The sequence below is a fragment of the Rhea americana genome, unplaced genomic scaffold, assembly GCF_003343005.1.
Source record: "Rhea americana isolate MKP2758 unplaced genomic scaffold, rheAme1 scaffold_28, whole genome shotgun sequence".
In the NCBI taxonomy this organism is placed as follows: domain Eukaryota; kingdom Metazoa; phylum Chordata; class Aves; order Rheiformes; family Rheidae; genus Rhea; species Rhea americana.
Window position 1 is genome coordinate 5,969,199 of NW_028186401.1, and position 27,038 is coordinate 5,996,236.

Here is a 27,038-nt window from a genome sequence, read left to right on the forward strand (position 1 = left end):
ACTTCCGGGCGGGAATTTCGGGGCGGCGGAGCGGAGGCGGCGATCGGTTGTGGCGGTTCGCGGCCCCTTCGCGGYCCCATGGCGCAGCACATCCTGGCGCTGGCGGCCGAGGAGGTCCCCGAGCGGCTCCAGGCGGCTCTGCAGAGCCTGGGGGAGGGCGAGGTGCGGCCCCCCGCGCTGGGCCGTGCGTGTGGGGAGGGTGTCGCGGGCCGGGCCCTGGGTGGTTTTGCCCGGAGGCCCGGGCTGAAACGCGGTGAGAGCCCCGCAGTCAGGCCGGGGGGAGCTCACGGCGTCCCCTTCTCTTTGCAGCTGGGCRACATGGTGACAAAGCAGGCCCTGAAGGGAAGGGAGACGGCAGCTTTGCTAAGGGGGATCTTCAAAGGTGGGTGATGGCCGAGCTGTGCTTTCCGGGGGAGCTGTCGGCCCAGCTGCGCTGCTGGGCCCGTTGCTGACAGGCCAGCGGGGTGAAGCAAGTGAGYGGCAGTTCCTGCTGTGTGAGGAAGTGCCGCTCTTGTGAAGAACCAGGCAGTCAGCTCTAATGTAAACATGACATCAGTAAACAGTTATGGGGGAATAGGAAATTGAACTAATGTTTTTTGCTAATTTGTGAGTTTGCAAGTGGTTTTTACCTTTGGGAGCCCTTGAGTGTCTGTGAGCAGAACTGAGCTGGCCAGCTCAAATGTATCTGCCAAGTTGATTTCTTCCAAAATATTGACACTTCTTGACGGTGCACAGCAGACTGAGTGAAAAAATGAGTCTGATAATTGCCAAGAGTACCTCAGCTATTTTATTACAGTGGTTCTCATTTCCTGTGCTATTTTATCTGTTTTGTCAGATAGTTAAAATTAGGAGTTGAGGTTAGGTAGCAGATTTGTCCTTCTGCTAATTTTTGTAAGATGTTACTTACATATTTTTTCCTATTCTTTYTTTTTTGCCTTTATTTTCTTATTATAAGGTTCCCCTTGTTCGCAGGAAAGCGGTGTTCTCAGAAGGCTTATGGTTTACAAGCATTGTGTCCCGCTAGTGGAGTCAGGGGATCTGCATTTGACCAAGGTGTCTGAAATCATAGGACTGCTGATGCTGGAGGTAGAAACTCATTTGAGCTGGCTTTGTTGGGGTCTGCAGAGCGTGCTTTAATAASTAGATTGAGCTGCTTCATTTGAACACTGAGGAAAAGGAGTTATGTCCTGTCCATGAGTCTCCCCTGGACAAAGTTAGTTAATTTTGGAATCTATTGAGTACATGTGATTATCATTAGATATTTGGACATAGACTCAAACCCTCTARTCTGTAATTAAGCTAACTTGACTTACTGCTCAGTTCTGTAAAGGACATAAAACAGAGGACTTGGAGGTGATTTTCCATCTTATCTTACGAATTCTGCACCATAAAATGTTGCCCATTACTGAGTTTTGGTGATCATTTGGACATGTATGTGGAATTCTCATATGCTGCCTCAGGCTGTTGTATTACTGTATCTTCTACCAGGCTCGCCAGCTGCCAGGCCATGCGTTGGCTGAACTTGCCACCCTCTTTGTTGATGTTATTAAAGGAGGCAGCCTATCTAATGGGAAATCTTTGGAGTTGTTTTCCACTGTTCTTACTGCACTGGCCAGTTCTAAGGAGTGCCTGGCTTATGGGAAAGGTAGGGCTGTTCTTCCTCTCCCTATCCTGTCCTCAYTCCCTCTGGAATGTGCTCCTAAAATACTTTTATTTTTTTTTCCAGGTGAACTGAGTGGGGAAGAATTTAAGAAACAGCTGATAAATACCCTCTGCTCCAGCAAGTATATACATCTCTGCTTACTCTTCTATGCTTTAATTTGCTTAAAAGAAGTTAGTCAGAACATCATGTGGATGCTGTTGGAATTAAAAGCATTTGTAGGCCCTTCATCCTCTCATATATATGGCAGAGTGATGTCTTTCATATTGGGCTTTGACAAGTGACCAGCCTTAACTGGACATCACCTGCTATGTCCCACCCTGTTCTGCTCTGTTTGAATCTGTGTCCTCCACAGTGTCTTCTCTGGCTGGCAGGGCAAGGGAACACCTGGTTCCCAGATCTTGCCGTATTGCTGCAAGAAATTGATCTTGGGAAGTGTTTGCTTTTTTTTCTCCTTTCTAGATACTTGTTGCAGGGACCAGAGCAGTTCAGAACCGCTCTAGGTCTGGGTGATTAACAAGTAGCAGTGGTGGTTTCTCGTGGAAGTTTCATCTTGGAAAGTAATAGGGAAATGGTGGAATTGAATAACTGTGTGTGAAGAGCACAGGGATCAACAATAATTCTGCTTGTCCCAGTGTTCTTAGGTATTTTTGTTTTATTAGGTGGGATCCTCGGAGTGTCATTCATCTTGCCAACATGTTCAGGTAAGTTTCTTTTGACTCCAGCACTGGCACTTTCTTGTGCTGCAGCAATCTCCATGTCCTGTTTCAAGTGCTGCTTGTGGAAAGTGTGAACAATGAGTGGGCCTGTACCCTACCAGGTACAGGCCTGTGGATGATTTTGTTGATGAACATACAGATCAGATCCATTTTGATACCAAGTACAACTGAGCAGGCATGCCCTGGAGACAGCTCTGAGGCTAATGTTTTTCCCAACGTRTGAGAGCCACTTTAGTGACTGTTCTTCTGCTTAGGAGCAGACTTTTGTCATGCTTTCTTTTATACACTTACATTAAAAAAAAACAACAGCAACAAAAACTAGTCACTTCTCCCTTTGCATTAATGCTTCCAAGGAAGACTATATTCTCTGGCTTTTAGTGTGAGCTTCACCTATTTATCTCCTTTCTTAATGACCTCTGCCACACCAAGTGAGGGCACTAAAATCCTTCTGAAATCCTTTGCTTATTTCTCATAAGAGTCTTGCTGGTGTTCTTGATTAGACCTGTGGAGCAGCCAATGTTCACATAGATGCAYGACATGTACTGGTTTTGCTCCTTGAGTCTAGCTGACTTTGGAATTGTGGTTTTTATTCCATGCTGTGATAAATTAGTAGTGCGCTAATGGACAAGCATAATGTGAGGGAGATGCAAGCACTGAAGGTTGGAATAGGATCCTAGGACAGTGGTGGTATGTTGAGGAATCTTTGGCAAGTGCTTTTGGTGAGGATCTTGAGGATCGCTAGCTGCCTAAACCATAAGGCTCTTTGTCTAGTTACAGTTAAGTCTGCAATTAGGYTCTGAAGGAAATTAATGAAAATAGTCAAAGATGTGTCTTTGATTCTACAGGGATGTTCCGCTAACAGCAGAGGAGCTGCAGTTTGTGGTGGAAAAGGTCCTGAGGATGTTCTCCAAATTAGACCTCCAGGAAATTCCTCCTCTGGTCTATCAGCTGCTGTTGCTCTCTGCAAAGGTAAGAGCTCACAGGAGATGGCCTTCCCTTAYGCATGTATCATAAGAAAGAACATACAAGGATTGAGCTACAGGGTCGATTCTGGGGAGGACGGATTGCTCCCAAATGATGATGTAGGGAGCAGAACAGAGCAAGACTTATTCAGGGTTGTTTCCTAACTCCTAGCCTGAGGAAGCTGACTGAGTGCTCTGAAGAAGATTCAGTCTTGCTCTTCCTAGCAGAGAACTGTAACAAGGAACCTTTAGGACRTAAGGGAGGAGCAGGAGATGAGCAGGAAATAGCAGAGAGGGCTGTTTTCAATATTTTGAAGTATGGCTTTGCTCACTTTTTGGAATCTACTCACTTCTAGTACAGTAACAACAGGTTGCCCAGAAAGGTTGTGGAGTCTTCTTCTCTGGAGATATTAAAAACCCGCCTGGATGCAATCCTGTCTAACATGTTCTAGGTGACCCTGCTTGAGCAGGGAGGTTGGACTAGATGATCTCYAGAGGTCCCTTCCAACCTTACCGATTCTGTGATTCTGTAATAACTCATGCATTATAACACTTCTGGGTTGTATTCTGGCTTGTACTGGAATTGTCTCATTTTTGTGCTCTCTGTAGGCAGAGACTGCCAGTGATGTAATTGTCCTTCAACTGGGTAATATGGTTCTTTTGCTCGCTTCATCTTGTGACGGAGCCAAAGCAAAAGTGGTCCAGAGAGAGAGACAAATGACATGTGTGTTATAAGAGGTCATTTCGATCCACTACCCAAAATATAATGATCTAAGGTTAGGAGTTTGGAAGCCTTCTGAACTGATTATAACATAAAGGAATCTTTCTAATTAGTAATAATAATTGGGGGAAAAAAAAGCTTCAAATGCAGCTTCTTCCAATTCTTTGACAAGTGCAATCAAAAGAAATAAGGAAACTAAACCAGTGTCACTTCATATGGAAATGGGTAGCATAGGAGCCCCACTAAAGCATTTTAAGAAAGGAAATAAAGAATATTATGACATTTGTAATTGATGTGGGAATAGAGTGTCTCTGGCATACTGCAGAATGTGCAGTGGCTTAATGTGGTGTCCTGCCTTGCAGGGCAGTAAGAAGGCTGTTTTAGAAGGAATCATCAGTTTTTTCAATCAGCTGGATAAGAGACAAAAGGAAGAACAGAGAGCTCCGCAGTAAGTTCTTTTCCTGTCATCCTACCTGCATATTTATAAATCACCCGTGTTCTGCCCAGTGCTCCTTGAATGTGAACCGTCAAACCTTGCACAAGGATGTCCTTCTTGATGCTTAAGAGGTGGTTTATGACGAGGAATGGCTCTATTTTTTTCTGATACATCTTACAGATCAGTGGATCTTGAAGTAGCCACAATGCCCTTGGACCAGCTCCGCCATGTGGAAGGCACCGTTATTCTCCATATTGTTTCTGTTATAAACTTGGATCAGGACCTAGGCGAGGAACTAATCAGATATCTAAAGGTAGGAAAAAGGTGAGGCAGGCACTGTACTTGAAGCAGAGCTTTTAAAATCAATTTAGTTGGTCTTCTACAGGAGAAATTTAATCATTTAGTCACAGTCATATTAACCTTAGCAAGTGTTACAAAATGTTTGAAGAGACGTGTCCCTTTCTACTCCAAAACAGCAGCATGGTATCAGCATAGTGGCTGAATGTTGCAAGGAAGGAAGTTGCAGAATGTTGCAATTGAAGCTAACAAGCTTTTTGACTATTGCTTGCTATTCTCTAGACTGAACAACAAAAGGATCCTTGTACAGCCCTGTGTCCCTTCAGTGTGGCTCTTTTGCTGTCAGTGGCAGTAAAACACAGACTGCAAGAGCAGGTAGGTATGTGATCAGTATGCAGAGAGCTTCCATGTGGATGTACGCAATCCCCCTTGTAAGGAGAAAGGAAGAATGGTTAGGTTGTAGTCTCTTCAGAATCTGGGTGAAAAATGGCTTCAGGATACTTGTGAGAGGGGACAAATTCAGTTAGATCATTGGTCCACTATAATTTGCCGAATACTAAAAGAGATCCTAGAGCAATATCAGAGTTCTCCAGAGTCATGTTTCTTGTGAGCTAGTGTAGTAGGATAAGAAGAAAAGCAGTGTCATCTTTTTAAATGTTTTTAACTCTATGGTGGCCGCATTTCAAAACCACATGATGTGAGGTACCACGTTACCTTCCTTGAGGAACTTGGTGAGGCTGATATAACAGTCTCAGAGAAATCAGCGAGTCAGAGAAATCAGCGAGTCAAGATTTTTTGGCAGCTTGTGCTGGAACTTGTGCTTTGTCTGATGCTCTTACTGGAACTTGCTCAAGACTATATAAATAAATCCTACTTCAAAAATATTGTCCTCATTGTCACTGACTTTATATTCCAGGTATTTGATTTCTTGAAAACATCAATCGTGAGAAGCTGCAAGGATCTGCAGTTCCTTCAGGGCTCCAAGTTTCTGCAGGATTTGTTTCCTCAAAAATATGATGTTACTGCCATAATTCTGGAAGTGGTAGAAAACAGGTGAGTYGTTGACATGTGCTGTAGCATGCCCAATGGGCTTTGGGAGGGGGAGAGTTTCAACCTTGCTAGAATGCTCTGGGATAAATACTGCCCAAAAGCTGCCAGCGTGGAATGCTGTCAAAATCCAAAGCTTTTATCATAGATTTACGTTAGTGGTTTTTTTAAGGGGTGGGGGAATGCATCTGCCCTTCCCACCTCAGATCTCAGCCTCTGGTAGTACAGGGGACTAAGCTGATCAGGAGCCTGTTTCTTAATGGGACAGCAGCTGACAGRCTGAGTCATGCTGCCTGCTGTAGTTTGTGTTTGATCAAGGGATAAGTGATAGGTTCACTGTTTGTTTCCCCTGACGCAGTTAGCCCTTTTAAACATCCAGGCGGATGGCTCTGTGATCTGTCATCAGTTGTCCTTTAGTTTGATGTAAGGATTTCTTCTCTCTTCCGTTCTGACTTGAAGACTCAGGATCTGTAGGGTATTTATGCCTCGGTCTCATGTTCACATGAGATGTGAATACATACTGTTCCCTGTAGGAAGGAAACCTTGGACTGTAAAGGAATTCTGATGGCTGGAGAACCAGAATTGCAAGATGTGTTGTATCAAAGTGCCTGCTCCTCAGCTTAAACACAGTCRTGGGTTTGTGAGGGATGTCATTTCCCTGGGACTGATGAAGCATCTCTTTCTACTGCTTTGGATATTAGCTTGACTGTGGAAGATTTTACTATTAACTATTCTAATCCAAACTTCTTCTGTGATGAAGTTGTTTATTTCCTGGTCTGTTTAATGTTTTCCTCAGTGCATTTGGCTGGGACCATGTTACTCAGGGTCTTGTGGATCTTGGCTTCAGCCTAATGGAATCATATGAACCAAAAAAGCCATTTGGAGGAAAAGTTGCTGAGACCAGTTATGGCTTTTCAAAAACGCCATCCCAGCAGGCTTGTAGACTCGGAGCAAGTATCCTGCTGGAAACCTTTAAGGTAGAGTACAGTTTGGAGAGTTTTCTTTGAGTGAGACTCTATAAGTCTTCTTTATAAAGACTTAATGCATTTCATCTACCATGATATTTGTATAATCCCTATTACAGAATCTGAGAAACTACCGAGAAGGTAGAGAAACTGAAATGTACAAAGAATATCTGACAGAGCTGGGAGTAAGACCCACATCTTTAAGTGATAAATTGCCATTCCACAGATCACTTGCACCAGTATGTTGCTAGTGTATTGTAGATGCCTTACTTATGTGCTGGTTCTGACTGGACTAGGATGAAATCTGAATCAGTCCATGTGAAGATAGCTGAAGGGAGCTGCTGGCAACCAGTTCCAGTTTACCTTTTAGATCTAGATTTACTTTGTACTAGAAAATGCCTGTGCTCTGACATACAGGAGTATCTTAAAATTATGTGGATTTTGAATTTATTCTTTCTTATTTCAGGTCCATGAGCCCATCAGAAGTGATATTCTTGAGCAGGTTCTGAACAGAGTCCTCACAAAAGCAGCTTCTCCTGTCAGCCACTTCATAGGTAACGGGAAGAAGAGAGAAACGTGTCCTGTTCTTGGGCACTCAGAACATGGCTTCTCGGAACAAATTCCTGCTGAAGTGGCCTGAAGCCAAGAAAATCAGTTGTTCTTTCCCCTCTCTTACTGAGCAGTCAGCTACCTCAGATCACCTTGCATTTATCGCAGGATGAGAGCGTGTGTGCAGGCAGTTGCCATGGAACAGCTGACGCACAGATACCCGTCAGTAACTTGTTACAGGTTCCTAGGCTTGTGATCCTCCTCACCCTTGGAAAGGTGCTTGGGAGTCCCTAGGACTGATGAGATGCCTGTGCTGCAGCCTTCTCTTATACCTCAGTGCCCTCTGGTGGAGTAGCAGGGTTGTGGGTGTGTTGCACTTTGTGCTTTGCAGAAGATCTCAGATTATCAATGCTCATCTCATCATGACCTCTCTATTTAATGGGATGGTTTTGATTATTCTATAGTTGTTATCCCTACAAAAATCTCTTGCCCTGTTCCTTAGTGTGGACCTTTCTTTGTTCTTGGTAACAGCTGCTGCTTTTGCCATTTTATTTTTCAGACTTGCTGTCCAATATTGTTATRTCTGCCCCTCTTGTGCTTCAGAATTCGTCCTCCAAAGTCACAGAAACCTTTGACAACTTGTCCTTTCTGCCCCTCGATACAGTGCAAGGGCTGCTCAGGGCAGTACAGGTAAAGCTCTGTGTTTCTCCATGAATACCCTTGTTAGTTCAGTTCRAATGATAGCTCTAGGCCACAATTATGTGCTTGGCCTAATAACCCTTCTTGTAAAATAAGCTGTAATGCTCTGCTGTAGGCTCTTCAGAGCATGGAACTATTCTTCAAGTATGGATTTGCATGTGCCCTCTAGCAAAAAGCATATGGTATAGGAGCTGCTCTGTGCTGACCTTTCATCTGGAAGATTCCCAGATGCTAYTCAGTATAGAAATCTAGGTATACAGTGTTCAGCTGAACAGCTGTGGCTGCTGCTTTGATTTGTCTCCATCCAAGGTCCATGTCACTGTTTCTCTTTTCCTGGGCTGAAATATTGCCCTGGGGTTAAACTCTAGCTGCTTAGCYCAACTTGGGTAAAACACTTCTTTCCTAGACCCTTACACCATATTCTCYCTAACCTGCTAAGGTGTATGTCTATTACAGCTCTCTGATTTTTATTCTACATGGTTTTAAAAATACTTTGTGTTTCCTACCATATGATAACAGTGTAGGAAATGTAAGGCCAGATGGGCCTGGGGAAGATGAGCTCACATGCACCCAGGGCTTGGCACGCCTTAATGCTTTTYTCTCCAAAGTATCTGTTCCTTTCCAGCCCCTGCTCAAAGTCAGCATGTCAGTGAGGGACTCCCTGATACTTGTTCTCCAAAAAGCGATCTTTTCCAGGTAAGCTGGWAAGGGGGTTCTTTGAAAAGGTTTCTCTAACTCATTTACATTTTTGGAGCTGAAATAAACTTTGCTTTTTTGGGTAATAGTYGTCTTATGTTCTCCCCATAAGAAAGTGTTGGTATTTCCTTCCCCTTTAGCCTAGGACCGTAATGCAATCCCAGCTCTACCTAATGATACAAAAATCCCAACCCTCAGCTGAATGAGTCTTGGAAATTCAGAAAGCTATTGGGAAATTCAAATAAGATGACAAAATTAAAAGTTTCAGTATGTGTCTACRCAGCTGAGTATGTCCAGATGCTGCGGAAAGTCCAGAAGGAACCACTGACTCAGAACACTGAGCTGCCACCTTCCCTCTGATTCTTTACTAAGTGGTAGAAAAGTAGGCTTGTTGTCTTGGTAATGCTTTGAGCAATACATCCTGCTGTCTTCATAATGCTGTGATCATAGACTGGATTTTGTTGAGCAGTGGCTGCCTGGTTATGAATRCAGAATCCATAATTTATAATTATTATTCAATGCAAGGGTGTTGGTCTTGGGGAAAGATCTGCGGTTTCAGTGAGTAAAGGAAAACACCAGCTTTTTGTTAAGAATTTTCCAACTCTGAGAAGTACAAGAGTGCTGTGAGAAGCTCCTTTTCAAGTTTTCACGGGTCATTTAATGCTTGTGTCTGTCTGGGGTTCTGGCGAGGACAGAAAGGAAACTGAATGTTGAGAGAGTRAAGAGCTGAGGAGTTCCCACCAAACTGCTGAGCTCTTAACTGCCTCGAACTGTGTTGCTGTCCTGGGAAATGCAGTTCCATTTGGCTTGTTCACTTTGTGCGGACTCTTTTGCATAATTGAATTGGTCATCTTTCTTCTGACCTTCTTGCTTCTGTTTGTCCTTAAGCTGCTCTTTTTTCCTCTGACTGACAGGCAGCTTGATGCTCGTAAAGCTGCAGTTGCTGGCTTTTTACTTCTACTGAGAAATTTCAAGGTTCTGGGCAGCTTGTCCTCTTCCCAGTGCAGCCAGGCCATTGGTGCCACTCAGGTGAGTGCTGTTCTGCAACTCCTGGTGCAGATGTGAGACAGTCTCACATATAACATGCACTGTTTGGAACATCTCAGTGCAGAGTGTTTCCCCCAGATTAAAATATAACTCCAGTAAGAGTTAGTGCTGGAGGGAAAGTTTTTGGAAATGCAATGTGCAAAGGGAAGCTGGTCTAGGGATGTAACCTCTCGGAGTCATTGTCTTTTCCAGCATCAGTATGCTGTGGCGCATTCGTACTGCTCCATGATGATGGTGCAGAGCCTGACAGCATGCTAAGGACTATCACAGTGATGGTGATTAGGGGCCTGACCCCTAAACACCTTCCTTCTGTGTTGTGATATTTGAGAATAATAAYCAGAATGACGTGACTAATCTTCCCTCTCAGGTCCAGGCAGATGTTCATGCCTGCTATAATTCTGCAGCTAATGAGGCCTTCTGCCTTGAAATCCTCGGCAGCCTGAGGCGATGTTTGAGCCAGCAAGCGGATGTCCGACTCATGCTATATGAGGTAAACACAGACCCTTCAATCTGCTTTTAAATAACTACTAGCTTTCCTGTAGTCTGGTTCTATTGTAGCTTCAGGTCAATAATGACCATGTTACTGTGGAAAAGGATCCCTGATCTTAATTATGTTCTCCGTTGGACACACATACTTATCCCAAGGACTGTGGGTTTTTTTTTTTTTCCCCTTTTCAGTTCTTCTTTTTCTTGTGGACTATTCTAAGCCTGAAGGCATTCATGCATCTTCCTTGTTTGATGCATTACTTGATAGTAAAAATGTGTCAGTCTCTTCTCCTTTGGCGTGACTCAGGAAACGGAAAGCATATTTGGCGCCCAGTGGGAAGTAATGTTATAACAGGCATTGGAATAGGAGTAGTGTTGCTGGGAGTTAATGATAGACTCCAAAGARAGGGCTCTGGCAGGAGAGTATGGGGGAATTTCCTTAATGACTCCATAAGGGATCTGTGTTCTCCTCTCCTCTTGCAACTTCTCTAATGTATATCTTATGACAAAGGGCCTAATATAAAGAGCAATTTGCAGGTACTTATCTTAGCTCCTGAGGTAACWAGGGGATACTAGCTTTGAGGAAAGGAAAGCTCTTTAGGTCAGAGAGATGTGTTCTTCCTTGGCTTGCTTGGGCTGACTTTTGGCAAGTTATGAGTTTTTGATATGTTTGTTGGTATCACTATAGGTCTTGCGCTTGCTTTGTCTGTCTGCTGAGATTTCTCTGAGTAAAGGATTTTTTGCCTCCTCCAGTTTCCCCACTAGTTTGTCTTGCYTTTGAACCAGGATTTCACAGTTTGAAGTTGGATCTGTTGCTAGTGTTAAATAGCATGGAAAGTCACTCCGGGCTTGACGCCACCACTGCTAGGGAGATGCCACTTGTGAGAGGGCCCCTGTGAGGAAATCTGTACTCTGATTCATACTGTCTTTCTGTTGTGCCTTTGCTTTGCTAGGTATGGGGCTTTCCTCTGAGCACACTGTTGCTTGCTTATGATTATTTGCAGTGCCAAAGGGTTGTTGCCATCTTGTGATGCAAACCTGATATGCTTATGGTTATTTTCCTTTTTTTGTGTAAGCCAACCTGTCCTTTCTTCTTGTCTTCAGGGTTTTTATGATGTCCTTCGTAGGAACTCTCAGCTTGCCAGCTCCATAATGGAAACGCTTTTGTCCCAGGTAAAGTACCACTCTGTGACATGCCTGCGGAGGGCTCTAAGAATTCTGGACTGCAACCAGTATAACAAGCAATTTAGGTTAAATATCAGGAAACAGTTCTCTCCCTTTCACTCCAAGGACGCTTAAGTGCTGCGGTAGTCCTATAGGAAGGTGTTAGAATCCCTGCAATGCTCAGAGAGTAGGCTAGGTAAACATCTGCGGCAAGCAGTTCACATCCTGTCTCAGATGCAAGAGCAAGGATCTCTTGGAGCCCATTCCAATCTTTCAGTTCTGTGATTCTGAGAAGCATGCAGCCCAGCAAAATGCTTTGTGTGCTTAGTCTTTCTTAGCTGTGCACAACAGTTATCCTCCCCTACTTTCCCAAAGATGTGTTCTTACATAGTAATTATCATTGCCATCCGCCCATAGGGAAGGTATCCAAGTCCGTGTAGGATCTAGGAGGATTAACTCATCCCCCAACAGTGTTGCTCATGGCAACAAGACAATCACATTTCCTCAATCCATTGGACAGATTGTGCTTTCTTTGAGACAAGTAATTTTCTTCCCTTTAATCATCTGTAGAGTTCATGCTGACTAATTCCAGCTTTCCCAGCCATGCCAGTGTAGGGTCTGAGAAGGGAACAAGAACAGTCAAGGCAGCTTCTAGGTATTAGAGGGCACTTAATGGGAACTTGATGTAAATGTATAAAATTTTATAGCATCAYTTTACGTATAACTTTCCCTATTCAATTCCGATCTTATATTGGTACTTGGAGCATATCCCCTTCCTGTGGGATGCCAAACAGCCAGGAATTTGTGCAAGCATGGTTTCAAATGGATTTGTTATAGTGCTAAGTGTCACCTGCATAACTGTTTGCATCCCCAAGCGAAGAAGCTGAATGTCATAACAGGGCCAAACATTCAGCATGTGTACAGGGGAACGGGAGTGGTTACTGATCCTTACTAATTAAAGGACAGGTGACACTGCAGGTGAAGTGCAAATGACATTGCATGTTGAAGCAACACAAGAGCAAGTGGTTAAATTGACCTGTCATGCTGGCCAAGAGGTATGTGAGCAACTAAACAGGAGGTTTTAGTTACTAATACAGCAGATGCCATGGCTCAGGTACATGTATGGTCTCATTATCATAGTGCCAGTTTTCCCTCTGTGGAATGGAATACAAAGTTCTTTTCTTTTATGTTCTGTATGGAAACAACGCAAGGGGTTCAGTTACTAAGTAACTGGTTACTTTTATTTCTTGTTATATGACAGATAAAGCAATATTACTTGCCCCAACCAGACCTACTGCCCCCACTGAAACTTGAGGGATGTATTATAGCTCAAGGAGATCAAGTCTTTCTGCAAGAACCGCTGGTAAGTGCTATACAGGCTGGCTACGACTGCAAGCTCCTCTGTTTCACACGTTTTTCAATTGTGATCCTACATGAGTTGAGTATCTTGTTTCTTCACTCCCTCCTAGCTTGGAGCAATTATTTTAACGATGACAAAGCTGGGCATCTCATTCCTGTCTCAGTTTATCTACTAGAATGCTGTTTGTCAAGTGATTTGGGGGACCAGTGTGAAAAGTGCTCTAGGAATAGTGTGGTTATGTTATCCTCTGTTGAGCTAACTCTATTTTTTTTCTTTCATCAATTTAATTCTGAACAGAGTAGTAGCGCAGTGTGTGTATGTTTGGGGGGGGGGCGGAGGGGAGGAATGTGCAGTTTGATCTTGCTCCTCTGATATTGTTAAAGATCTCAATGATTCCTAAGATATTTTAAGAGAACAAATTCAAATTCATCACTTTGTTCTTTCCTAAGGAAGCTTCCACAGTATATTGCAATAGCCCACCCAGCAAGGGTGCAGASATGTCAGCTAAAGTGAGGGCTCTTTTGGAGATTCCCTCTCCATCTCCTTCAGCAGTTGAGGAGCAGTGGGAACTAAGCTTGTACATCCTGTAAAATCAAGTTCATCCATGTAACGTTGTCTGGAAACATTTATTAGAACAGGGAACTGTGAGTAGGATTACAAAAAATCTCTTCTGGGAATGAGACATGCTCTTGAGACCCGTACGAACCTCTGAAGACAGCTATGGCCCTTTGCATCAAATTAAAGTATTCCAACCTGTGGCGTTGGACAGTCTGTTCTACTTCTGCCAATGATCTTTAGCTAGAAGGCTGAATGTGTGACTCTGGCTGCTTCTTTCAGGCCCATCTGCTCAGCTGTATCCAACACTGTCTAGCCTGGTATAAGAGCACCATACATCTACACCAAGGAGTGGAAGATGATGATGATGAGGAGGAGGATGTGAGATTTCAGCAAAACTTAGAGGAGATGCTAGATTCTGTCACACGACGAGTGATCAAAAGTGAGCTGGAAGACTTTGAACTGGTAAATCAGATTTTCAGTTTGACTTGATGGAAGATGACACCGAGTTCCTGTCAGGGTTGTTTTTTTTTTTTTTTTTTTTTTTTTTTTTTTTTGACTTATTTTTGCTTGTCATCTTAGGATAAATCAGCAGATTTTTCTCCGTCTTCTGGTGTTGGTGTGAAGAATAATATCTATGCCATCTTAGTCATGGGAATCTGTGAGGTCCTGATTGAGTACAATTTCAACATAGGGAATTTCAGGTAAAAAAAAAAATCAAATCTTGCCCTTCAGCACTAGCTGTGCTATGCTGTGCCTAGCTCTTCAGAGTGCAGGGAAGACGCTCTTTGCAAATACAGGAAAGTATTGCTGATACGGAAACAGAATGCTGCTTTCCTTGTTTGTGTGCCTTGTGGCACAGACCTTCACAGAACCTTGGGGAATGTCTTTTGAATGTCATTGTGCATTGCAGGAGATGTGATGTGACATTTTGTTGAAGGGCAGATCAAGGAGGAAGGGAYAGGATACATGGAAGGATATTTGGGACGCAGGGAGATGTCACAGTTATATCATCCAGACAGTGTCTTTATGTAATTTGCAACTAAAGGTTCAAATGGGGGATCAGTAAGACTGGATTTCCTGCACTAATGGTTTYTATTGTTCTGTTGCAGTAAGAACAAATTTGAGGATGTCCTAGGTCTGTTTACATGTTACAACAAACTGTCTGAAATCCTGAAGGAGAAAGCTGGAAAGAACAAAACTCTCCTAGGCAACAAAACTGCTCGGAGCTTCCTGTCCATGGGTTTTGTATCTACACTGCTTACAGCTCTGTTCAGGTGAGAAGCTGTCGTGACTGGGAGTAGCTCGAAGGCCTACCCACAAGCCATTTTCACGGTGTCTGCATTCTGGCTCTTCTGTGCTCCATATGCGCAGCACAGACACTTCATTTCTGTACAAAGCATGCAGAGTAACAGCACTTATTGTCTGGAGAGCATCATAGCTCAAGCAGAAACTGTAGCCTTGCAAGTAGTGATACAGCAGCTTCCCTGGACGGTGCTCATGACTTGTAAGACACTGGAGAGCATCTGCTCTTTCAATCCTTGCCTATTTCCAGGCATCGAACTCAGGGTTGAGCTTGTCCTTCACAGAACAGAGATGTACTAACAGACATTGTTAGAATGGATGTATGTTTGGGAAGGCTGTCCTTGGAGTGTTTACTACGAGCTACCAAAACGGATGGTCTTTTCTGCTGAATTGAGCTAGTGATTTTATTTGTGAATCAATACAATTGTTAGTGTTGTGTGACAAGCTGAAAACAAACAGTAGGTACAGAGATAGTTATGTTCTGTGTAGTATATTGCTTGTGACTTGAGCTCTGATGTGTGGAGATGAAGTGATGATAGGCAGTCCTTTTGCTTTTTCAGTGCATTCTCAGTTTTATGATTGTGCTTTGATTYTTCAGGGACAATGCTCAAAGCCATGAGGAAAGCCTGGCAGTTCTGCGCTCCAGCACAGAGTTTTTGCGCTATGCTGTCAGTGTAGCTCTGCAGAAAGTGCAGCAACTGGAGGAGACAGGACAAACTGATGGACCAGATGGACAAAACCCTGAGAAGATGTTTCAGAACCTCTGCAGAATCACACAGTGAGTCATTGTGGAATATGAAGACATCACCCTAAAAAACAGTGAAGCATTTAGGGGAATTTTTTGATTCTCAGATAAAGCGTTGAAGAAAGAATGCAGTCCGTAACAATTGTTTGGAACAATAATTATCTCTCAGTTGAGATCATTGCCTTTCTTTGCTCCTGAGAAATCAAGTGTAGGCACTATGTTTTTTTTGTGCCAGAGTGAGTGATACAGCTCTAGTAAAGGTACTTAGCCTGGAAGAACCAAACCCTATCAAACTCCTGTTTTTAGCCCCTTTTAGACTTTTGGCTCATCACTCGTAGTCACGGAGGAAGTAGGATCATTACAGGCTAGATTCTTGAGACCTCTGGAATGCAATTAAGTTAAAATTCACATCTAGCTAAAATGTAAAATAGATGTAAGAGGGACACACGCTTTAGCAAAGCATTTGTTAGAAATTTTGCAAGATACTTCAAGACTTTCAGGCATATAATCCTTTGCAAATCAAAGAATGTTACACATCTAAATGTCTTCTGGGATCTGGGTCATATTTGCATAAGGTCTCTTCAGATTCCTGACAGCAGAGAACACAAAATACAAATTGTATCTGCCCTTGATAATGTCCACTTTGTGTTTGGTCTTCAGTAACAGAGGCTAGTTTTACTGCAGTCATTAGGGCAGCATTTGAGCTACGTGTTTGCATGACTGGGCACTGAAATAGAAATGGGATCATCCCTGCAGGAGAGAGAACTAATAAGAAGAAAAGAGGGGGAACAGAAAGGGGAAGAAGTGGGCTTAGAGTAGCAAGAAAGGGGAAGAAGTGGGCTTAGAGGAGCAGGAAAAAATGTTTGGCTGCAAATAGAGATGTCTCCTTTGGACCAAAAAATTCTAATTTCTTCAGAGTTTTAACTTTGTTTTGCCTGCCTTTACCTTTCCAATTTTATTTATGTAGAGCCCCATAGAGATACCTGACATTTCACAAATTCAAAGTGCCAAGAGAGAAGCTCCTTTTGTCAATGACAGATTTGACATCAGTGGTCAGTGTTAAATTATTTAGTCGTAAAGCAGAAAGCAGTATCTGTTTTGCTGATATCCAAACAAAATCTGTCTTTAAAATGGATCTTTTCTCCATTGCCTTTCCTACAGGGAAAAGACCTTCAGTTTCAATCATATTAAGAATACGATCCTAAGAGTAGGGTCTGTAASTAGCCCTATTCTAGTTTTGTGCTGTGCAGCCAGCTTTACTGGAGCATGTGATGTTAACTCCTTTCCCATCCCCTAGAGTTCTGCTGTGGAGATACACTTCAATTCCCACTGTTGTTGAAGAGTCAGGGAAGAAGAAGGGCAAAAGCATCTCACTTCTGTGCTTGGAAGGTCTGCTGCGGATCTTCAACACAGTGCAGCAACTGTATGCTGCCAGGATCCCCCAGTTTCTACAAGCCCTGGGTAGGCACATAGTACAATTCTGCTCTGGTTTCCAGCCTTTGCGTTCCACACCACCTATGCGCTTTATCCATAAGTAGAGAGAGGGGTTCATTCCTCATCCCTCACTGGCAACACGGGCTTAGTTGCTGTGGAGGTTCACTCTAATTCTCATTCCAGAGGCTAGTTCCAGAGTTATGTGTACCTGCTTTTATAGAACCTTCAGTCTGTCAGCAGAGGACAGTTGGGGTCTGACAGAGCATTCATCTGTCTAAAGTTTGCCTTTAACACGTTTTGATACTTRCCACAATTTTGCAATCTGTATTCTTTCCCTAGCTGTGAGCAGCTGCAGTCTTTCCTGCTTTTGGAAATAAATCCTGTATTCTGCTCTTGGCATTTAGCTTTTTTTTTTCTCTAACTCTCTGTCTCTGCCAGATATTACTGATGGGGATGCAGAAGAAACAGATATTAATGTTACAGAGAAAGTTGCCTTCCAGATCCGACAGTTTCAGGTAAGTACTGTTGTGTGCTGCAAGTGTTCCAAAAGCACTGGTAATTCTGGCAGAAAATACCATTAGCTCTCTTACTTGACTGCTGAGTTGAGTGTGCGATAGCAACTCTGACGCTTGGCGATGCATTGGCCATTCAGAAGAGTTTCTGATCCATAAGTAAAGCTTCTTCAGTGGCTCTGTGCAGAGTGCGGATGTATTTAGGGAGCTGCATTCCTCCTAAAATGCTAGTTGTAGGGTCCTGTAGTGCAGCGTACACTTACCTGAGTATTGCAAAAGCCTTACTGAATCAAACACTGGCCTTTATGTAAGCACTTGTAACAAAACCCKGCACTCACAAATAGCGCTTTAGAAGAATCCTCGTTTTATATTCTTTGTTGTTGTTCTTGAACATTGTTGATTCCTTTACTTGCTRCAGCCTCTGATTATTTGCTTCCTAAAATTGCTCTGCCACAAGCATATACACTCAGGGACTCTGTCCTTTCTTCCCATGAGCAGAGGTCTCTGGTGAATCAGTTCAGCAGTGCTGAAGATGACTTCAACTCCAAGGAAACCCAGTTGCTCATCACAGTTCTTTCCACTTTGTCCAAACTGCTTGAGCCAGCCTCTCAGCAGGTACTTCCCAGCCTTTTGGAGTGGAGAAAGATGTGTGTATTGCCCATAGGTATGCAAAAATTGTCAGCTTGGGTGGACATCTGAGAGCTTCAACATGGTTGTGCATTCTGCCTTCCCTCTTGATGAGACCCTGTCAAAGTGACAGTTTTGTTACATTGCCAAGTGTTACTCTGCCAGGTCAAATGCCTGCAAGGACAGTTAAGTGCAGAAGCTGTCTTCTCAGCTCCCTCCTGTATGTCCTGGGCCTGCCTTTGGCCACCTTTTGACTGAACCACTTGTTCATCTGAGCAGAGACTCCTAATAGAGCCTAGATATGCTATGGTTTCCACATGGGAATAAATCCAAACAAAGCCTGTAGATCTGTGACCTGTCCAAATGCACCTCTTCTGAAAGGACTGGCTGAGTGCCTAATTCCTTTCATGCAAGGAGACTTTCTAAAGTTTAAAAGTGCCCCGATTTTACAAGCTAGAGATGGCACAAAGTGTGCCAGAAGTCTAGAGTCATCATTTTTACCTTTAAATTAAATGGAGCTTTTATTCTGTCCAAGGGAATGTATAGCCATTCACAYGTCCTAGATCTCAGCTCTGTCAGTTGTTGGAAGGTGAAGTGTGCCTTGTGGAACTTCACAGAGGATGGCTGAGTGCCCTTCTGCCAGAAGGGGACTCTGCTGGTTTTCCTTTGCTGTGATTCACTCTTTTGATTTTGTTGGCGGTAGTTTTTTTTTTTTTTTTTTTTTTTCAGAAGACGGCATAGGGAATGGAGAAGGGAAGAGTTTTATACTTTGAATTGTTTCTAAGACAGAAATATATATTCTCCCCTCATACAGTTCCTTCAGTTCCTGACTTGGACAGTCAAAATTTGCAAAGAAAATGCTCTAGGTAAGTAAGAAGTTGGAGCACATTTAGACTTGATGCCTCAGTTCTGAGGTTAGGCTCTTAGAAGGTCTGCTGTTATCTGTCTTTTTTTCACCTCTGTGTTATAGATATGTTCAGGTTCCATTCTATGGCAAATTGCCATGACATGTGGTTGTTAGCTCTGAGTATCAGGGGGAGGCTCTACCTTTATAAATATTAGCATTGATTAGCATGAAGCATGAAGTCACTTCTCCCACCTTATCTAGCAGATCTGTTGCTCCAATCTGGATGTACACCTTGGAGAAGCATCAGTCTTCCCCAGAATTTATATTGTGGTTCCTCACTACTACTGGTCATCATTTTTCTATGAACTGAGGACTCTAGTGTGCCATGTTCCCCTTTTTCAGTATTGCATGGGATGCCCATGCATGTAGCATCTGGATCTTACTTGTTTTAAGATCAGAGATTGTTAAGCAAGTATGGGGGCAAGAACTAATACCTTTTGTACAGCCCTGCAGGCTTTGTTTTTGTTGTAAACTCTGCTTTTGGTATCTACACTATTTTGATACATGTTTTTATCTATTGTATGTCTTTTCTGGGAACATAGACTGTTGAAACATCCTGAATCTGAGCCTTCTTCTCACTGGATATCTGATGTTCCTGAATAGCTAGTGGAGTTCTGCTTCTGGTAATATGTTTGTTCTCTTTTCCCTTCCACACAGAGGATATCACATGCTGTAAGGGTTTGCTGACTCTGCTGTTCAATCTCCATGCTCTGTACAAGAGCCCCGTCAGTCTGCTTCGTGAACTTGCACAAGATATCCATGCTTGCCTGGGAGACATAGATCAGGTATGATGCAGAGTCTACGAGAGCCTAACTCTTCATCATTTAGTGCTATTGGGGCAGAATTGAGTGCATCTTTCTACAGTAACCCTGGAGCAAACTGTAAGAGCAACTAGAGTTTGTCTTCCCTCACCCTACCAGGACATAGAAGTGGAGAGTCGGTCGCATTTTGCCATAGTGAATGCCAAGACTGCAGCCCCTACTATCTGTGTGAGTCAAAATAGTGTGTATGAAACAGTCCTGAACTGCTCAGCTAGTGTCTAGAGCTGCTGCAGTACAACTGACTTGTTGATTCCTGGTGTGCCAAACTCTTTCAAGAACCTGTTTTATTATTGTGTCTCTGTCTTAGCTGCTGGTTCTAGGTCAGGCAGAGAAGGTCCTTGAAGAGGTGGATTGGCTTATCAAGAAACTTAACAGTTTGGGATCAGACACATCAGGTAATAATAGTGGCCCACTGCTTTCTGTTACCTTTCTAAAAGACAKATGATGCTAAAGAGCAAGAAGATATTTCAGAATTTTGAGGTAGTATCATCTCAGAGCAGCTTAAACTCTCYTTTGAGCTGCTCCCCATGAACAGTGTCTTATCACAGAAACCCTCCAATGTTTTGTTGTTGCTGTGCCACACTGGTGTTCTGTGCACTTGAACAAAGGTGGTCTTCCATATCTCCTACCTGCATAATTGGGTTCATTATGCATACCTGGTGTACGTACGTCTGCCTCTTCTAGAAGACTCTTCTCAGATATCCAACCAAACCCAGGCTCTGGAGAAGGGTGTAATTCTGCAGCTGGGAACTCTGCTGACAGCTTACCATGAGCTGGTACAAACAGCACTCCCTGCAGGTAGCTGTGTGGACATGCTGCTGAGAAGCCTCAGCAAGACATACGCCATTCTCACCTCTCTCATCAAACACGTGAGTACTGCTCTGCTGGCAGTGGACCGTCTGGGATCTAAAAGCCTTTTCCCCTCATCTGTTACAGCAAACCTACAGTGACCCCTGGCAGCAGCTACTGTCAGGATTGGGCTGTTGATCTCTTGCACAAACTGAGTCCTTATCCTGTTGACTTTAAAGCACTTGATTTCATGACCTTTCTGCAGTAGTGATAGTTGTACCAGTGGAGGTAAAGCAAAGCTTTTCTCCAGCTGACTTTGGCTGTGCTTGGTTTGGAACAGCTCCTTCTGACTGGACTATCTTGCAAATTCCTTAGTACACAGCTATATGCCGCAGTGAGAGGCACTAGCAGTGTTCACACAGTGCTCAGCAGTTCTGCCTCTGCCAGTCATTGCCATCAAAAGCCTGAAGCACAGGACTAAGGGGACTGGAGTGTGCAAACAGACCAGTAGAGCTTGTCTGAGACAAGGTGGTGAATTCCCGGATGTCTCTCTCAGCTCTGAAATGCAGTCATGTTGTTTAGGACATAACAAGTCACCAGGGAGAATGCAACTCCTGCCCGCCATACTGTGCATAGTGCTGTTCTGTAAATTCTGCAATGCTATATGAGCTCAACGGATTGCTTGTAGTTCCTTCCTCACGTTTGCATAGGAAGGAGTTTTACTTCTATCAAAAGTAAGGCCTCCCTGCTCTGAAAGTGGTAACTGTTGCTTTTGGATTTGGGGATGGCAGTCAGCCCTCTGAAAATAGAGAGCTCCTCATCTTCTTGTCAGAACTTCCTTTCTTGGTTGCTCAGCAGCCAGAAAATGCCATTAGATGAGCTGCCTTGGGCCCTTGTCAAGGACAGGTTGCAATACAAGAACAGAGTTTGCAGAACTGTTCACTCACGTTCTTCTTGCAGTATATCCAAGCCTGCCGCAGCACCTCAAACGCTGTTCCAGGGAGACTTGAAAAGCTGGTGAGTACAAGCAAATTGTTGGGGGAAGAGGCTGATTGCCATGTGTTGGGCGTAACACTAGCCKCTATGCTTCTTTGCAGGTCAAGCTCTCGGGTTCTCATTTGACCCCACAATGTTACTCCTTCATTACTTACGTACAGGTAAGGCCTAAATTAACTGTGACAAGACCATACTTAKGCTATCTGATGCTCAGTTGGTTATCACATGCAGTATGTGGGCACCTTTGGGGGGTTACAAACCTTATTGACATGAGTGGAGTTTCTTGTATTTCAAGCTTTACTATATCAAATCATAGTATAAGACATCTCTTCAGTAGCACTGGGACCAACCGTTTAGGGTGCTGGTCTTCAGCTGTTGTTTTCTATTCATGCGGATTTTTTGAGTAAGTAAGTTCAATGCTGCTTTTAAACAAAATGGCAAATAAAGGTCAATGACACCACTGTCATCACAATTTAAAGTAACGTTTGACTAAGACAACATCTTGGACTGRGATTTATCTGTTTGGACAGGAATTAGGTGCATGGGTGAGGACCAAAGGAATTGCAGACCAGACATATGGCATATTAGGGAAGAATCAGTGGTGTGCCTGGAAGAGGAGGAGAGCTGCTCACACATATATTTCTGAATGCATAAATCATGAAGTCAGGTGTTTGTCGGGTTTTCTGCTTGGGTGGAGTATTTTTTTAGATGTTTTCAGGGTTTTTTTGTTTTAGGTTTAAGACTACTCTCAATCTCATTGTCCTTGTGTCACCACCTTTGTGTCACTGAGCTGGTAATGTCACATTAGCTGGCTAGAGCAAGGACTTCCATAGCTCTACTTAGCTGGCCTTTTTTTTTCCCAGCTTACCTTCTAATACCACATTTTTTGGCTTTCTTCTTCAGAACATTCACAGCGAGAGCTTAAGCATTGCAGAAGAGAAGAAAAAGAAGAAGAAAGATGAAGCTGCTGCAATCTCCACAGTCATGGTGAGAWTGACTAGCTGCCCATCAGAATATAGGCTGTATTTGACCTTGGGATYGTGCTACAAGGCTTGTGTTACCCAGTGGCTTGTTATAGATCATCAATGACATCACCAAGTGACAACCTGGGCCTTTAAAATTCAAGTAGAAGAAATTGATTTTTCACTTAGTGAAAGTTTTTTGTTTTTAAAACTTTCTCTAAGTACAACCATAAAGCTCACATGGAGGAAACAAGTCTGGTCACTTATCTAGTCTAGTATTTTATCATTTAGTGTAAGCTACAAAATTATAGAAATAGGCTAATTTATTGTAAACAATATTGCATGCTGTTTAAGCATTTCTTAATTTTATCAGTACATTTAAAGGTAAAATACTGGATTCCATTGAAATAAGGCAACTGCAGCAGTTGAGACTGAGTGAGTGAGTTAGTTGGGAGCAAGTGAATGGGTTGTAGGTTCCTGGCCCTTTTCATCCTTCAGAAGTTTGTGTTCCCCACTGGCATTTCCTGTGTCTCATCAGTTGGCTCAGACATTCATGTGATGTTAGAGTTTAAAATTCACAAGCCTGATCTTTCTAGCTGTTCCCCAAATGGAAATGTTATGAAATGCTACATATCCTTTTGCCACTCCCCTATCAGCATGGAGAATGAACATCAATGGTGTTAAATAGACTAGACAGAAATATGGTAAAACATAGCTGTGTGCTCACTGCCTGGAAAGCATATGCTTCTGAGGCCTTGGCAGAGCCAGTGCAGAGTAAGTTTGTTCTGTTTGCTCTCAGGCACATCATGGCTGTGGACTGAAAGAAGAATACAAAAGAATGACTAATTCCCAAAATCCCAGTGACAATCTCCCATGCAAACACCTAMCAAACTAAGCTGTCATGGTTTGGTGGGGCAGAACTGGTATGGAGTAAAGCTACTGAAGACACTTTTCTAAACTGGAGGAGGTGTAGAATTCRTTTTCTTTTGGCAAATCTGAGCTGCTAGTATAAATATAGATGCTATGTTAGCACCATAGCTGGGATGCTTGTTAAAGATAGTACAGGAAATTTTCAGGATGTTCATTTCCAAATCTCACCTTTCTCCACCCTTTCTGCATTTCAGGCTAAGGTACTTAGGGAGACTAAGCCAATCCCAAACCTGATTTTTGCAATAGAACAATACGAGAAGTTCCTTATTCATCTCTCCAAGAAATCAAAGGTAACATCACCTGAACTCAACAGAACAATGATATTGGGGCATGGGGGAAGGCTATTATATTTCCGTCTTCTTAAAACGGACATTGCCGCTCAGATTAGGAGAGTATAAGGAACTTGCCACTCTTCCAACTTTTGCCCCAGCTACTGGCTCAACACTGCTGAACTGCTGTTACAGTGGTATCAGTAGGTGTAAATGGGTGTACTCTGCCTGGGACCAAACATGCTGTAGTTCCTGGCTGAGCAGAAGCTAAAACTGCTAATGACAGCTTTCCTTACCTTCCACTTTGTTCCAAGAGCAGAGGAGAAATGTAACACCACGAAGTGATCTCACATGAGAGTAACTGGTGATCACTTTGTTCTTCTGAAAACAGAAATGGGCCAGTGGCTTGCATGGGGTCAGATGCTTTTTCATCTACGTTTTGCTGCAATGCTACATCATTACTGTGAGGAACTTGGTCCTAGTGCTGTTCAGAGGACTACACTAAGATTCTAATGCTGTTCTATTCTATTCCTCCCACTTTGTTTGTTACAGGTGAACTTGATGCAATACATGAAGCTAAGYACTTCCCGGGATTTCCGCATCAATGCATCCATGCTGGAGAGCGCATTGCAGGAGCACAACACAGAGGATGCTGAGAATGAGCCAGACAATGACCAGGTTGGAATTTGCTTGGTTGCTCTAGTTCCTGGAACTCCCCCTCTCTAAGGGCCAGCTGTATTTACGTGTCCCTTAGATATATGTAAAATTAGGATAGTTCAGTCTTTCCTGGATTAGTCCTTACTTTAACACTCAAACCATTTGAACAAATGCAGGTAGCCCAGCTTGGGGCCCCTCCTGTCCAGCCTTCTGCCTTGAGTGAGTTTTAAGTTCATGTATCAGTTTTCTGTATCTCTTGTCTTAGGAACAGACTGCTTTTAAGCCCTTAGTGCTGTCTGCCTCAGACTGTCGCATCCTAAGCAGAGTTATCTGTCACCATTCCCTTTGAGGAATTGCTCGCTGGCATCAGAACTTTGCAGCATGATGGCATAAAGAGCCTATACAAATTCAAGTAGTTCTAAATCCGAGTTAAATTTTGTAGAGGAACAGCTGACAGGGCARTCTCTGCAAGGCATCATTTTCCTTGCACAGTTAATTTTGGTGAAGGTAGCACAGCCTGTTCTGGAGAAGTAGTAAGCCATTTTCCTTTACTGATTGTCCAGAATTTTATTGATGCTTCTGTCCATATTTCCCCTCAATATTTCAACAAGCCAAAGTCCCGCACTGTTTAGAAAAAAAAAAAAAGAAAGAAAGAAAGAAAAAAAGGTCCCTATCTTATACCATTCATAGTTTGGGCTTTGAGTTACAGCATGAAGGGGTCCCTCAGGGAAAAGTTTCAGTGGGGCAGGAGAGTCCCGTATTTCAGGCCACTTGTTAGGGAGGAAAAAGAGCTAAATGCTGTTCTGCACATCAGGTTCCTTGTCTTAGGTGAGCTCTCAGTGTAGTCATGCAAAGACATTCACTGTCTGTGCTGGTACTCTCTCTCCTCAGAGCAGCACAGCAGAGCAACCAGATGAAAACCAGGAACCCAAAAAGAAGAGACAACGAAAAAAATAAAGCTGTGGTTACAGCCTCCTCCTCCTCCCACAGTGCCTATTCTGTAGCAGACTCACCTCGGTCTTGGAGAACTGTGTACATGAAGATAACTGTTTGTTTTTCCCATTGACAAATATTTGCGACTACTTCCTTCATGCCCATGGGCACACAAGCAGTGACTGCAGCCAGTGTCTCAGGTCTTACAGCTAGCTGCTGCCCTGGGAGGTGCCTATGTCGTTAGAATGTGCTGCTGTTGGTCCTCAGGAGCATCTATTCTTCCGGCAAAAGCAGATCTGCTGTGATCACCCTGACAGAGGATCTGCTTCTGAAAGCACAGCCAGACACTGGCACACTCTCTGGACAACAGTCATTCTGTCCCTTTAGCTTCATAATTTCTTCTCCAGTGAGCCTTTAGTTTTTTCAATTAGCTGATATATATCCAGCGCTTCCCCTGTAAGACAATGGGACGCTAAGTTCCTTGTAGTCTGCAGTATAGTTAGAGACTAACATAAGAGCAAGAGACTGACAGTAATTATTTCTTCAGTTCACAGCTTTTAGCACAAAAAAGTTCTAAATCTATTCAAACTACTGCTGTGTGGTGGTGTGAATGCAGGAACCACCACTGACAGGAAGCTGGAAATATGAGTTATTCTGCCTTGGAGTTGAAGCCTGCTGCTGTGTACAGCTGCTGAGAGGCAGAAAGGTGACAGCTTCCTCTGCTGGCTCATGAGTCTGGGTTGTTATGTTTTTGCTGACCTTGATGCAAGGCACTTGCTTAGTTTGCCTCATTCCTGGGGAGAATAGAGGCACCATTCTTGCCCACAGAACCTAAATCCTTTTTCTAAAAGCATACTTTTGCCTGAAAGACTCCTAATAAAGGTTGCAAAAGGCTGCAGTGTGTGTTATGTGTTCAAAGAGTGGGCGCACAAGGAACAGAACCTGCCTGCRGATTTATCTGGGAGAACATTGCTGCACATCAGGGAGAGGCTATTTAAAGGAGTTCCCAGCTAAGAGTTAAAACAGTTGTTTGYATCAGGGAACAAGGTTGCATCAAGTGCAGACAGGGACTAGAGTAGGCTCTTGGATTTCTGGGGAAGAGCACTAAGCTCAAGCTTGCAGCACAGGTTGTTCTCTAAACACAGCTGTGCTGAGCTAAGGGAGGAGCTGGGAAGGAGAAAAAGCCTGGAGCTGGAGGGCAAAATGTACAAGGTTGCTGATTCATCTCACTTCAGAGGAGGAAAATTCAACCTTGGGCCATGTGTGAAGTGAGCCTGTTGGTCTGTCTTTAGGGGAGATAGATAGATGAGTAAACCGCATGAGTGTGTCTCACCACCTTCTGAAATACTTAAAAGAAACAACATAAACTACCTGGGGACTAATCTGAGAAAGAAGGTTAGAGAGAGATGAGCTAGCAACAGACAACTCTGCCCAACTACACCCTTATATCAGCCAGGGCAGCTTAAACTAAGACCCACAGACACCTCTAGCTGCAAAAAACACTACGTACAGACAGGTGCTAGGAGCGGGATTCCCAAGGAAGGTGTGAACAGAGGAGTTCTTAGGCTGGCAGCTTGCGGAGCATAAGCAGCATCTCCCCTGCAGTCAGATGTGCTCACCCCCCCCCCAACCAGTGACTTGCCTGTGCAGAGTGATGGCTGCACAGCAGCAAGGTAGCCTAGGGGCAGTGAGCGAGGGCCTCATGAGGTGCCTCTCCGMTACAGAGAAGCTCTCTTCTCTTGGGACTGGCTATTTACACCAAATACTCCACTGCTGGGAAGGGGCTTC

General features: G+C 43.5%; 2 protein-coding genes across 4 annotated transcripts in view; one reads left to right on the forward strand and one right to left on the reverse strand.

The window, feature by feature from the left end:
• Positions 1-26,144, forward strand: FANCI (FA complementation group I). 2 transcript variants are annotated; one of them, XM_085308676.1, is made up of 37 exons: positions 1-162; positions 310-382; positions 956-1,086; positions 1,489-1,645; positions 1,727-1,784; positions 2,323-2,364; positions 3,225-3,348; positions 4,425-4,510; positions 4,679-4,811; positions 5,078-5,170; positions 5,712-5,848; positions 6,639-6,819; positions 7,274-7,361; positions 7,916-8,046; positions 8,681-8,751; positions 9,666-9,780; positions 10,166-10,288; positions 11,389-11,457; positions 12,710-12,811; positions 13,646-13,828; positions 13,946-14,067; positions 14,476-14,640; positions 15,267-15,446; positions 16,711-16,874; positions 17,286-17,362; positions 17,858-17,974; positions 18,801-18,852; positions 19,551-19,678; positions 19,814-19,882; positions 20,022-20,109; positions 20,399-20,583; positions 21,464-21,520; positions 21,601-21,660; positions 22,403-22,486; positions 23,586-23,681; positions 24,213-24,338; positions 25,209-26,144. In XM_085308676.1, the coding sequence occupies exons 1-37, from the start codon at positions 79-81 to the stop codon at positions 25,272-25,274; spliced, it is 4,017 nt and encodes a 1,338-aa protein (XP_085164802.1). In that variant the 5' UTR covers positions 1-78; the 3' UTR covers positions 25,275-26,144. The 2 variants fall into 2 exon arrangements, with proteins under 2 accessions (XP_085164802.1, XP_085164801.1); XM_085308675.1 differs by lacking the exon at positions 1-162 and having other exon boundaries at positions 354-382; positions 973-1,086.
• The window catches only part of POLG (DNA polymerase gamma, catalytic subunit), a 13,711-nt gene continuing 9,397 nt past the window's right edge, over positions 22,725-27,038 (reverse strand). The window contains exons 22-23 of one of the 2 annotated variants that reach the window (XR_014896307.1): positions 23,957-25,704; positions 22,725-23,278 (exon numbers count right to left, since the gene is read on the reverse strand). Coding sequence is in view for 1 of the 2 variants with exons in the window: in XM_085308677.1 (XP_085164803.1) it covers positions 25,640-25,704 (65 nt within the window). In the remaining variant the exon portion in view is untranslated. Of the gene's footprint in view, positions 25,705-27,038 lie in introns of both variants that reach the window. The other variant, XM_085308677.1, reaches the window with a different exon arrangement.